The sequence below is a fragment of the Sphaeramia orbicularis genome, chromosome 7, assembly GCF_902148855.1.
Source record: "Sphaeramia orbicularis chromosome 7, fSphaOr1.1, whole genome shotgun sequence".
Taxonomy (NCBI): Eukaryota; Metazoa; Chordata; class Actinopteri; order Kurtiformes; family Apogonidae; genus Sphaeramia; species Sphaeramia orbicularis.
Window position 1 is genome coordinate 24,273,079 of NC_043963.1, and position 14,050 is coordinate 24,287,128.

At 36.7% G+C, this 14,050-nt stretch overlaps 1 protein-coding gene and 1 pseudogene across 1 annotated transcript in view; both read right to left on the reverse strand.

Moving 5' to 3' along the window:
* Positions 1 to 4,135: 4,135 nt before the first annotated feature.
* Positions 4,136 to 8,872, reverse strand: LOC115423237 (thyrotropin-releasing hormone receptor-like; annotated as a pseudogene).
* A 4,212-nt stretch (positions 8,873 to 13,084) lies between these two features.
* LOC115422443 (osteoclast stimulatory transmembrane protein-like) overlaps positions 13,085 to 14,050 on the reverse strand; it is a 1,699-nt gene continuing 733 nt past the window's right edge. The window contains exons 1-2 of the mRNA XM_030138799.1: positions 13,728 to 14,050; positions 13,085 to 13,644 (exon numbers count right to left, since the gene is read on the reverse strand). The exon at positions 13,728 to 14,050 is cut by the window's right edge and continues 733 nt beyond it. Of these exons, the coding sequence (XP_029994659.1) occupies positions 13,294 to 13,644; positions 13,728 to 14,050 (674 nt within the window). The 3' untranslated portion in view covers positions 13,085 to 13,293. The remainder of the gene's footprint in view (positions 13,645 to 13,727) is intronic.

The window sequence follows — 14,050 nt, forward strand, 5'->3', positions numbered from 1 at the left end:
TCACCATGATTTAATAGTCAAGCTGTTGAGGAGATGGGCTGGTACATTCTTTCTAAAGTTGAGATGTCTTAAGTTCTTCTGTGGATGCTTTTGTCTTCAGTGGTACACAGAGGATCACTTAAGGTGTAAATATAAGAATACTAGGGCAGCAAGGGATCATTATTTTATTTTATTGAACTTTATTTAACCAGGAAGTCCCTTTGAGTTTAGAAATCTCTTTTGCAACAGAGACCTGGCCAAAGTAGCAGCCATACAAAGTCCAAACTACATAAAACACATACATGATACACAATGACTATAAAACAGAATAACAATTATTTAACCAAAATGGCCTCAAGAAAAACAGTGACATCCCTCCTTTACAGCATTCTCCATGACACTTTTAAAATCATTAACAGAAATGAATATTTGTGGTTCAAGAGTGTTTTGAAGATTATTTCATGACCATGGTGCATGATAGAGGAAATTATCTTCAGCTATCATCATCATCAACCTTGCAGCATATTTTACTCATGTTACATCAGTAATCTAACAGAAAAAAGGGAAATTAAACACAGCATTCGACACAATTATTATGTTTTGATATGATAGAACATCTAGATGATTTTTGATAATGTTCATAAAATTTGTAAAAACAACCTCACCTCTCCCATGACATGAGCTCAAAAAAGAAACATCAATATCGTAACAATACTTTTTTCTTTTCCTTGAATAATTTGTTGTGCAAATTAAAAATAACTTAGATTTTTGCTTGAATAATGCAAACAAACTCAACAAGACTGCTCCCTGAGACTATATTTTTCTAAATAAAAATAGGAAATGCACAATAATCTTACAACTTTGACAATAAAGGTAGTGTTTTTAGAACAACAAATAAATTTTGGTAACAAAGATGAACATTTTAACAATATCAGTGGCTGCAATGAGCCCGTCGACATTGCACATCTCAGAACATTAAAGCGCACCCTGTGCAAAAACAGAAACATTGCACATTTTTCTTTTCCAGTCAAATCCACGTCCGTTCTCCAAACCTAAACTCTTTGTTTAGTCTAGTGACAGATCACCATGGCAGTAGAATTGTTTGTTGTACGTCCCTAGAATGAGTCCAGGGCGCTCCAACACCAAAACATTAGTTCGACCTGCTACACGTTCTAACCCAGGGATGCCCAACTCTGGTCCTCAATAGGGGTGTGTATTGGCAAGAATCTGGCGATACGATACAAATCACAAAACTAGAATCACGCTACGATATATCACAATATATCACGATACTGTTAAAAAGGCAATTTCTTGTTGTTTCTTTTTTAAAATGATTATTTCCTTGAAGAACTGAATTACACCAGAAATATGCACAAATACGAAACACATTTTTATTTGATGACAACAGGATCTACGAGGGGGGGCTGAAAAGTCCATAGCCTGACTTAGAAGGAGTCATTCCACAGCAATGAAACTTGGCATACATTAAATTCAACCTCTCCTGATACTAACTGCATGGTTTCCTTCCAGATAAACCCACATTGAATAAATAATTTAGGACTTTGAAAAGAAGTACCAGAGACATTTTGTGAACCATCCATGGCACCGTGGTCTTACCAAATGTCTGCAGAAAAAGGGGTTAGCCCCCAAGGACATTCATGCTGACATGGTTGCTATAGGGGATGACGCTCCAGCTTTATCAACTGTGCAAAACTGGGAAGCTGAATTCAAGAGGGGTAGGGAGAATGAGGGAGGGGTGAAAAGCAAGCATTTTCATGAAATGTCTGTAGTGCTACTTTTCAAAACAAAAAAAACAAAAATGAACCTCCACAATATCTGCATTTGAATAAATACCTAAAAAATATCGATACAGTACTTTTAAATATCGACACAATATTGCGAAATGAAATATCGCGATATATTGCAGAACCGATATTTTCTTACACCACTAGTCCTCAAGGGCCGATATCCTGCATGTTTTAGATGTTTCCCTCTTCCAGCACACCTGACGGTTGTTATCAGGCTTCTGCAGAGCTTGATGCCCAGCCAGCATGTCCATGTGGGCCCCAGAAGGGTTACAATTGGGCTGCATATAAGGGTCCCATGTGGGTTTGTCCGCAGTTTCCAGGGTGGCCCCACATGTGTTTGCCCATATCAGAATCAGAATCAAAATTAGAATCAGAATCTCTTTATTGTCGTTGTACCATGTACAGCAAAACTGAGGTAAAGCTCTCCATTTCAGTGCAAGAATTTACAGACAGACAAAAAAATATCAGTAAAACAACAACAAATATCAGTAAAAGGCACCGTTATTTACATTAAAAAATAAAAAGTATTGCAAACTAAGATATTTGTAAAACATAGAATTTAAGTTGTGCAAATAACATGAGAAGTAGTGCAAATGACATGAAAGATAAATATCGTGGGATAAAATAGTGTCAAGAATAAATAATATAAGATATTCAGATCTCTGATTCTGATTCTGATATGGGCAAACACATGTGGGGCCACCATGGAAACTGCGGACAAACCCACATGGGACCCTTATATGCAGCCCAAATGTAACCCTTCTGGGGCCCACATGGACATGCTGGCTGGGTGGTAGGGTTATCATTTGAATCAGGTGTGCTGGACGAGGTATACATCTAAAACATGCAGGATACTGGCCCTCAAGGACCAGGACTGGACACCCCTGTTCTAACCCAAAGAAAAAAAAACAACAACCAGGAGTGATCCCATGCCCCCCCTGGCAAGCATTCATTCCCACCCCACAGTTTGAGAAACACAGAGTTAAATAGATTCAAATGAGTGGCTACATCTGTTTTTGACACTCAAGTTGCCTTTATTTTATTCATTAAAATGTGCTGTTGAATAAGTGACATGAAGTGCAATGACAAGATAATGAAATATACAGTTAAACAGATTTAATAACTGGCCTTATACAGTAGTGGTGTTTCCTGTTGTATATTGTGAGTGACATAATGATATACATGTTGAGAAGCTGCTGTGGTCGACTGGAGGAGGCAGCAGCAGTAACTTTTTGGCAGCAATTAGCATCACAATATTTTCTCCACAGTGTACCTGCTGTCAGGTATGGTGCACATCACCTGTGGCTAAAAATAACATCTTCAACCTCTGGCAGACATTTTTGGATCATCACCCTCAGTATACTTTCACACTATTAAAATATTTATGGAGATTTCTTTGGTAATTGTGTAACTGCAGAGTCTCCTTGGTCCTCCATTTCTAATCTATGAGTTTTACTTGCAGAGTTGTTTTCAACTTCTCCTTTTCCTCTGAGCTCATCTACATTCAGAGTTAAGGGGGAAGACCTACATGGAGGATTTCAGTCTTTCACACATACTTTGGAGCCAGTTCCTATAGTTTTTACAACTTTTCCAAGTGTGATGATGCAACCTGAAGGCTTCCCTGCACATACACAAAATATTGTCTTTTAGGAGAACAAGAAATGTCTTAAATCCAGCAAATAAACGTTCATTATTCTGTTCTTTTAATGCATTGTTGGGCAAATATTCCATAATCTTAAAATTTTTATGACTTGTTATGACTCTGTTTTCAGGCTGTAGAAAGTCCACCCCATTATGGCAAAATTTTGGTTAATTGTAAGTGTTTTCAGACATCTAGGGATTAATGTGTGACACTTTTGATTATCAGTTGGTTTCAATTTCATCTTTATATTCAGTCTTTTGATTATAGGACAGAGAGGAGAGAGCTGCAAAGGTAAGAGGTGAATTGTAGAATTCAGTGCTTTATCTTAGACTTAAATGGAATAAAATAAATAGAGACTGTGGTTTAATGATTTAAGAAAATGATGTGTCATTTTTACTATTTTATTATTAATGGTTTTCAAAGAAATAGATGAAAACAGAAACAAACTGTTGTCATTGAAAATCCTTTGCAAGTCACATATGAGGAGGATCTTATTTTATTCAAGACATGTTGATTTGTGTTTGTTAATGATAATGTTGTATTTTATGAATATGTTGTTCAGTTTTTCTATGTCTTGGCTTGTCTTTATCTTATGTTGAACTTGAGCTTCATCTGCTGATATTTACAGGATCCCACAGTAAAACACATAAAGAAAGAAATAAAACATCATCACATGTTTTCATTTATCTAAACTTTAATTCTAAAGTTACCCTTTGAACAATTTGTCTAAATATACAGTTCAAGAGCATTTTACAGTACACTTTATTTTGACTCAGTTATTATTAGTGAAACATATTTTAAAGCCACTATTGATCAATACATTCACATAGTATATTCACAACACAGTTACTGCACTGATAAAAAAAATACCACAGTGTCCACAGCACAAATAAAACTATCCATAACAAATGAAAAAATGTACAGATACAACAAATGCTTCCTCCACTGGACAAGAAAAAGGAAAGACCAAAAGTAAGGGACAATCTGGAGTCAACCCCTCCAACTGTACAAAGGCTTTATTAGGAAATACTCAACGTGTTTGCGTCATCGTGTGTTAAGGTGAACCTCTTGATGCTCAGGCCGCTCACTTCCTCCTGCTCGGTGATGGGCTCGTTGCTCTCATGGGAGGAATCCTTCATGACACTGTAATATATGGGCATGTTGTACTCTGCAGCCTTCTCCTTGTCTTTCCCATTGCACTTGCAGAGCTTTTTAAATGCAACACGAAACTTCTGAGACATGAGGTTATAGATGATGGGGTTGATGGCGCTGTTGGTGTAGATGCACATCCGGCAGAAGAGCAGGAACCAGGTGTTTTGGTAAGGAGGGTCGATGAAGGAGTTGACCACCACTAGGGTTCGATAAGGCATCCAGAGCAAGGCGAAGAGGATGACCACCACGGCCAGCATCTTGGTTATCTGTCAGAGAAAACAGGAAGAAACAGAAAAGAGAGAAACAAAATACTGACATGAATATATTAACATACACACTATTAATTAAAGTGTATTCTGTTTGGATATCCTCAAATAGGCCTTTTCCAGAAGGGTGCATTTTGTGATTAAAACAGAGGATTGATGACTTATATCCTGGAGGATTCTTTGGACAGGTAGGTACCATATATAGACAATAAATCTAATTTGCTCATTATCCTGCTGGTAAACTCCTTATTATGGTCAGCTGTAATAATGAAAGAAGATCCTCTCTGGTAAGGATGCTTGATCTAAAGAAAGTCCACATTTCTGGTTGGAACAAGAAAAACACCCATTGTAAAACATTTTAACAGAGGATATCATCAGGTTTTTAGATATGAACAAATAACCTGATTGCTTCTTGTAATATATTAACTGTGAATGTGTTTTCTTATTACTATTATTATGAATTTTGTCTCAGATACTTTGACAATATTTTGTTTATGTGAATGTAGCTGATGACAATGAGACAAGACAAATAGATAGATAAATAGATTTAATCTTGGCTACAAAATAAATTTAGAATTTATGTTTATGTCATATTATTTTTTCTATTTTCATCTGTCATATCAGCAGTACACTTTTGTATCACAATTACAGTCACGGAAAAAAATTATTAGTCCCTCAAAAGTCATCAAAAACAATGGTTATACAATCAAATACTAACTCCTGTGTGTATCATGTGACTAAAACAGACAGAAAAGAAAACATGGAATGCCTAAAAGCACTGTTTTTGTCAGTACAATGCCATAGCTACTGATGTAAGAACTGAAGTGATTTTGGTTATTATCAAGAAAACATGGAAAATGCAAGATATCAGCTCTTAAATTAAACTTTATGAGCTATTTTTGTTGTTATCATTATATTTGTCCAAACAAATTTACCTTTAGTTGTACCAGGCATTAAAATGAACAAGAAATTGAATAAAACAAGGGTCGTCTAATAATTTTTTCCACAACTGTAAAAGTGTGCTTTAATGTGTGATATTTAGTGACACCTACAGGTGAAGTTATAAATTACAATCATGTGAATACCTGCCACTGTCACTGCTCAGTAGCTGCAAAAGAGCAGAAGTTCCTTAATACAGTCAGGCTTTGTTTGGTGCATTCTGGGCTTTTACATAAGGGGTTATTACCTCTGACATTCAAACCCAGTAAGTGATTTTAATGCACCATAATGGTGGTCATCACCTGCTATAAAATGAAAAAAGTAGAAGTAGAAGTGTGTTCAGAGCTAATGTAGAAACATGGTGGACTGTGACAATGCCTCCATTTCTCTGTAGATATTAGTGAGTGGCTAATTAAAGTAATTAAAATTTGTACATGATTATACAATTATGCACTAATGAAAACCTAATATTAATTAACTGAATATTATATTCATTTTTGCTTTTAGATCCTTTCAAATATTTCCTTTAATGAATGTGAAATAGAGATAAAATAATGCATTTATTTGGATACCTTCATACACTATGAAATGTTATCACAATAAAAAAATTTCCCATCAGCTGATAAGGATAATTATGTGATCAATAATGGTCACATGCCAAAACAATACTTCTTTCTTGTTTCAAAGCAGATTTTTAGTCCTGAATGAAAATTGAAGAAATCAGATGGTTTTTTGGTGGTTTTAGATTCTGCACAACAAAAAAAATCAGGAAGACAGAAAGGAGATTAAAAAAATGAAAAGACAAAAGTTATTGAACTGTGAAATGTGAAAAATTAATGATGATCAAACAAACAAACAAAAGAGGATGAGAACAAAAAACAAACAAAAAATAAAATGTAGACAAAGTAAAAGACAATACAGTTTTTACACAGATGTAACTGATGTCGATGTTAATGTAAATAAATTAACCATTAAAGATAATGAAACATCTTTATCAAAATAATGATTTCACAGTAATTATCATGATAAATCGATAATCATGATAAATATCGTTACTGCCCTTGTTTCTGGTACCTGCTTCCTGGCCGTCATCGCTCCTTTGGTGGCCTTGGCGTTGTTGTTGGCGTGACCCTGGTGAACAGACCCTCCTCCTGCTCTGTCGTTCAGGTGTGAGGGCAGGGGGCTCATGAACAGAATCCTTGCGATGAGCCCATAAAGCACCATGGCCACGATGAGAGGGATGACGTAGAACAGAGTGAAGTCCAGGAAGTAGATGGGCATGTAGAGGCTCCTGGAGACACGGTAGCCACAGGTGACCACGACGCCGTTGGTGTAGACGGTTTCATCAGTGTTTACCAGGAAGAACCACATGATGCAGTAGAGTGAGGTGAAGACCCAGACCATGGCTATGATCCTCTTGGCCCGGGACACTGTGCATATGAACTGTGCCTTTATGGAGTGACAAATGGCGATGTATCGCTCGATGGTGAATGCCATGATGGAGCAGGACGACACGTTGATGCCCAGGTACTGAAGGTAAGTTATACACAAGCATCCTGTGTAGCCGTAAATCCAGAAGGCGACAACATCGGAGATATTGGGCAGTCCGGCAGCCAGGAGTACAATGAGGTCTGCCACAGCCAGACTGACCAGGTAGCAGTGGTGGGTGTCACCATGTGTTTGGTTCGCAGCACCACCAGCACCACCATGATGTTTCCAGCGATTCCAACCCCACAGATGAGCATCGTCAGGAAGATGGTGATGACCTGCTCCTCAAGAGGGTTCAGCGGCATCTCTGTCAGATTCAGAACCTGGGAGACGTCCTGAAGGATGGTGGTGTTGTTCTCCATGGTCAGTGGAGTCCTGAGGTCACAGTATGGTCGATCTTCAAGAGGAAATAGAAAAACTCTGAGGACAGAAAAAAAGAGGAAAACATAGGTTTGTATAGTACATCTGGTTTCTCTTTCTTTCTTTCTTTCTTTCTTTCTTTCTTTCTTTCTTTCTTTCTTTCTTTTTTCCTTCCTTCCTTCCTTCCTTCCTTCCTCCTGTTGTTCTGAAATCATTTTAGGACTGTAAAAACAGTCAAAATAAAACAATACAACATTATTCCATTTAATATGTATACATTGTTTATATATTATTATACATGATACACCACATTATTATTATTTCATTTATTAAAAATACTCTTAAATATAAATAAACTGTCCAGCATAAAGCAAAAAAATACTTTCTGATGAAAAACATGGTTGATATATGGTTATTTCTGTTGTTTAGTAAAACTAAGACAGATAAAGGTTTTTCTTTCTTTCTTTCTTTCTTTCTTTCTTTCTTTCTTTCAAAACAACATTATTGCATTTATCATTTATACATTATATGTTATTCATATATTACATTTCAGTTTGTTTGTAAATACAAACAGCATGAATGAAGACAAATACTCACAAATATATACAATTGTCATATATATGCAAACAAATGAACAAATAATGAAATAAACACATCAGTTAGTCTGGACGTCTAGAGTAAGTCCACCCTGTGAAAGACCATAAAAGTAGAAAAAAGACTTATATTAATTTCCATAAATTCAGAAGTAGTTCCTTATGAAAAACCTTAACTATATATAATTATTTTTCTTTTTGGCAAGGTTTAGATTCTTTTCCCCCAGATACAAGGTTTTGTCTTTTCATTAAATTTCTTTTTTCAGTCAAGCACTTTATCAAATATTGTGTTTATTATCTATCTATCTATCTATCTATCCATCTTTCTTTCTTTTTTTTTTTAACCTTTCATTGTTTTAGGTGCAAATATCTTCATCAAAGTATTTCATTTACCATAAATGAACCAAACATATGATGACGCTTATCAAAAATTTAAGCAAAAACCACAAAAAAAAAAAGACTAGAAAACAAGAAAACTAAGACACAAATGCAAATAGATATTGTCCTTGTGACATTGTCGACTTACCATTATTTGCAGAATGCTCCCTGTGTCACTGCAGCAGCATCACTCAGGTTCAATCAACCAAGAAACTCAGTTGAGTGCTCCGTCCTCCTCCGGAGTCATCCACATCTGCCTCTCTCTGTCTCTCTCTTTGCTTCTCACAGCCTCTTTTCCCAGCGCACTCCTCCCTCTCACATCACACACCATTACATCCACAATACACCGCCTCAAACAAGCACCGGCCTCAGAAAATCAATTCCACCTTCCATTCTGAGCCCTGAAAGTCATGTGAGTCTCTGTGGCCATGACTGTGAACCCTGCAATTAGTGTAAGAGCAGCTGGGGTGGCCCACAATTCAACACATCATCCACTGCAGTGACTGGCCATTAAAAGAAAATGATACTAATTATGAACTGGGCCTTTTTTTTGCCACCAGTAGATATAATTTAGTTAAGATGTCAGGTGTGAATGGACAAATTATTACTGGATGACGTGGATCTACTAAAACAGGCCACAGCAGCTCGTAAGATTCTTGTTATTTCTTTAAGATGCAAAACTTTGATCCACAAACTGCAAAATGTATGTCCACTGATTCTCACAAACCACTTGAAGCTTCTCTGACCCTCTATGGACAGGAATGCTGCTGTGAATGTTAATGCTGGACAGATGCGTGCATTTTAATAAATGACGGGTTTCAGTCGAAGAGTGTTCAATCCCATTTCATCAGGCTTCCTCTATGAATAGATAACAGCTTTACAGGAGGAAAAACCTGCACAACAGTTCAAGTCCTGGAAATTGTCTGCACATGACTGACCTCTAGCATGCCGAAGGGTGTGAACTAGCAAACATACCATGACACACAATGCACAGTTGCAGAAATATATGAATAATTCATGTTTTCGTGACAAGAAGTGTATCATCTTTGCACAGCCAGTCAAATCAAGAAGTGGACAAAATGTCAGGCTTATAAATAGATGACAAAGAGGTATTTCTATTATTATTCAGCCACGAAGTCTTAAAATAAACTCCTAAAGCCTCATGGGAGTTTTAAGTAGGAGCTTACTGATGAAATGCAAAAGACGTGTTCAAGGAAAGGAAGTGATTGATTTCTTTATTTTTAGCAAGGACACACAGATTGAAATAGACTGGTGAATTACCAGAGGAGGAATTATTCAGTCCATTAAAGTTATCAGGGCCAGTATGGTTCAACAAAGTTTGATGTTCAGTCATATTCACTGCTCATTTCCTGTTTAGAGGACGAGCGCAACATACTCTGGTCTGTCACAGCACCACAGTGACATCTAGTGGAGGTCAAGGAAACAACCAGAGAATAATAGGACAATAATGAAACACGTGAGGTCTCAGTCATTCATTCATAAATATTCCCAGCACAAAGTGAGGAAATTCGAAGAAAAAAATATGGATGTTGTCAAAGACTAAACAACTAGATCCTGGTAAAGATTATTCGCAAAAAGCATCTTAACCCTTAAACCACGGGTGTCAAACTCATTTTCTTCCAGGAGCCACATTCAGCCCAATTTAATCTGAAGTGGGCCGGACCAGTAAAATAATAGCATGGTAGCCAATAAATAATGACAACTCCAAATTGTTTTAGTGCAAAAAATAACATTCACTTATGCCAATATTGACATTTACAAACTATCCAAACAAAAAGGATGTGCATAACCTGAAAAAAATGGAATTTGTTAAGAAATGTAAGTACAATTTTATCAATATTGTGCCTCAACTTATCATTTATACATATGCATTACAGATCAGATCTACAAAGGCACAAAACATTTTGTAACAAGCAGGATATTGTTCAAATTCCACTTAATTTTCTTAAGACATTTCAGGTTGTTCATATTTGTTCAGGTTATTCCTGTTTTATTGTTAAAGGATAGTTTGTTAATGTAAATATTTTCAAAATTTAATGTTTTTTGCATTAAATCAAAGAGAAAAAAGTTGGTGTTGTCATTATTTATGGGTTATTATGATATTATTTTTGAGTTTGATGCCCTAACTTGCACTTTGCAAATTCATCCTGTGGGCCGGATTGGAACATTTGGCGGGCCCCCGGGTTTTGACCCCCGGGCCGCATGTTTGACATCTGTGCCTTAAAAGAATCTCTCAGGTCAAAAAGTGTTTTGAGGGAAAAGAATGAATGAGAGACTTTAAAGATTTGTAAGGAGACAAGTCTGGTTTGTCAAAATTAATACAAATTAAGCAAAAATTAGTTGTGAAAAAATTATTTTATTGAATAAAATGTGGGGAAAAAAATTACAAAGAAACAAAAAACAGACAATGATGCAAACATACACAAACACAAGCACAATACAAACACCAAAGAATAATGCAGTATAAAATAAAATAAATTCAGCCCTTTCAGGTTTTATTACACTATTAATGGCTCATGATGTGCAAGAACATAATCGTACACACTGATTAAAAAATGCGTTTTATGCTGATGCATTATTTCATCCAGCCTTTTACAGCTTCAATAAATCAAGTACCCACCTGGACTTAAATAAGCAAATAGTTCAGTTCCCTCCATTGGATAACTACTGTGGAGATTAATATGTTCCAGCTGCAATAAGTTCTTTAACTCTAACTGATGCAGTAGCTTCTAATTTCTTACACAACCATCAGTTTGATAGAGAACATAAAGACTGGACTGTGTTTCAGTGAATAAAGGTCATGTGGTCTGATAAGTACAGACTGACCCTGTTCTAGAGTGATGGACGCATCAGGGTGAGAAGAGATGTGGATGAAGTGATTACCCATCATGCCTTGTACCTACAGTACAAGTCTCTAGGGGCAGCGTTACGATCTGAGGTTGATTCAGTTGGTCAGGTCCAGGTTCAGCAACATTGTGTCTCCAAAGAATAATGGAAATGTCATAACTACATCTTATTGAAGGGATGCTACGATGAAAATACTGTATGTCATAATTGAATCTTAAGGCAAAACACTGACTTATTCTTATCAGCTTCACCTCCTTAATGAGACAAAAGGTGTTACCTCCTCCTTGCTCTTGTTTCTGTACAACTCCCGGCCTGATCACAATCAAGGTGCACAAGTGTATTTGCATCAGTTATTAATCAGTATTGCAGAAATGATTCCTAAAATGTTTCTTTGGCCATCTTATTACTAGATCTTGCAATCCTCCAAATTTGAAGAAAATCGTATAAAAACTGATAAAATGGTGACCCAATGAGCGTGAAAACATGTGCACAATTTTATTGTTATATGAGAGCAAAATTGATGTTTTGTAACACAATAAATAATTCCTACTCAACTCCTGTGTCTTTTTTATTACAAAATACACACATCACATTACTTTTCATTTATTGATCATTTTTGTTGAACAGCTGTTTGATTATCAATTCTTATTTTCAGTATTAAGACAATCAACCATTTTGCTATGAAAACCCTTCTTTTACAGCCCTTTAATTGTAATAATAGAATGGGAACCTGTTATTTCAGTATTATTATGACTAAATATGGACAACTAGACAGATTTTGGTATGCTCCCTGGCTGCAGAAAATTTGGTAACAATGTGGCAAACGGATGTTTACATCGAACCGCATGTTTTCAATGGCGCATTGTTCACCAAAATTCATGTAGTGTCCGTACACCGATATACTTCCATCAATAATATGGCATATATGCCTTATAGATATATTGTTATAACTTGTTCACAAATGTTTATTTACTCCTGTGCCAGGAAGACTTAGTTAGAGATCTAACAGAGATGTGACCATGTGGTAAGCCAGATTTCCATTCCAATCTTGTAGAGCCCATACACCAAGTAGTGTCCGTACACCATAATCAAAATATGTGGGAATCATTTTATTGTTTCTGTCAATATATGGAATTTTTCAGCATGCATGCTTTGGACACGACATCTATGCAATAAACAATGCATGATTATCCTGAGTGCTGAAACATTTGTATATCTTTGTAGGCATTAAATATGGAGGCTATTAGGCTGGAGTGTCCGTACACCGAATAATTTCTGATTTGACAGGGGCAAGCCTGCGAAATTTTTAGTAGACACCATAATACAAAAATATTTTGGACTTTAAAAGAGAAATATCAGACAAATAAAATGGCCTGTCTGATTTTTGATAGAGCATTATTATTTTTTATCTATATGTGCACCCTTTCTGGTACCCTTGATTGTGATCAGGCCATCCTTGCATGGTTTTAGCTTATGTTAACAGGTTTCTGTGAATGTGGCAGTTAATACGACCCCCGAATAACAGTGCACAATGAACAAAACAGAGAAAAACACATGATCTGTTGAGAGAAGAAAGAAACCCATGGCAGAGTTGCATTCATTGTGGTTCATTTTTAAACCACACCATGTTTAGGTGTGAGTGACTGAGACGAGGCTGTGGAGCTGAGATACGCTCACAGGGGAAATGTGTCTTGGCAACGACTCATGCAGGATGCTGAAGCTTCAGGCTCTATGAGAACTGAAACTCTTTGCAAAGGTGCAAAACTGAAATAAAACCAATGGAACAGAGAAACATTATCATCCATTATCCTGTGACAGGTTTACCCACAAGCAACTTGAACAGAAATGGCCTCTTGCTCTTTTCTGTTCTGCTTGGCTTGTATTTTCTTTGACATGTAAGCAATTCTCTTCTCCTCTTGGTTTTTAAAAAATGATGCAGAGATCTTCCTGCGTAACCGCCTGGCATAGACCTCGAGAAACACCAGAAAGTAACTCATCATCCACAGACACCCCAGCAGCAGGGTCACGCCCCGGTTTGGAGCTGAAATTGTCACATCACACAGCGACGGCTCAGGACTGAATGTCCATCTGTAATCTCTGTGGAAGTTTGTCAGCTCCCGAGTGACACAGGACTGTGGGATGATGCAGAGAGCAGGAGGGAACCACTGAACCTGAAAACATGAAGCCAAATACATTCTAAATATGATGACAAACACAAGCTGTAATAGAAGGAGCATACAGTGAGATGTTTTACCTTAAAACTGATATTAATGCTGGCAGATGTAGGTGGAAAATCTTGCAGCCACGGAACAATCACCTGAACTACATGATACACAACATAATCCAAAGCTACTATTAAAGTTATAGCAATATAATACAAAGTGACCACAGCTACTGATATGACACAGGATGTACACTCTTGGCTTGTTATTTTACACAGAGTAATCTGGATTTTATTTTTAGCTGAGCTCCTGTTGCCGGAATCAGCTGCTTTTTCATGTAGATCTTCAGAGATATAGATGTTGTCAAACTGAACTGACGTCAGGTAGGATTTTAAGTAGCGAGCAGACTGGAAAA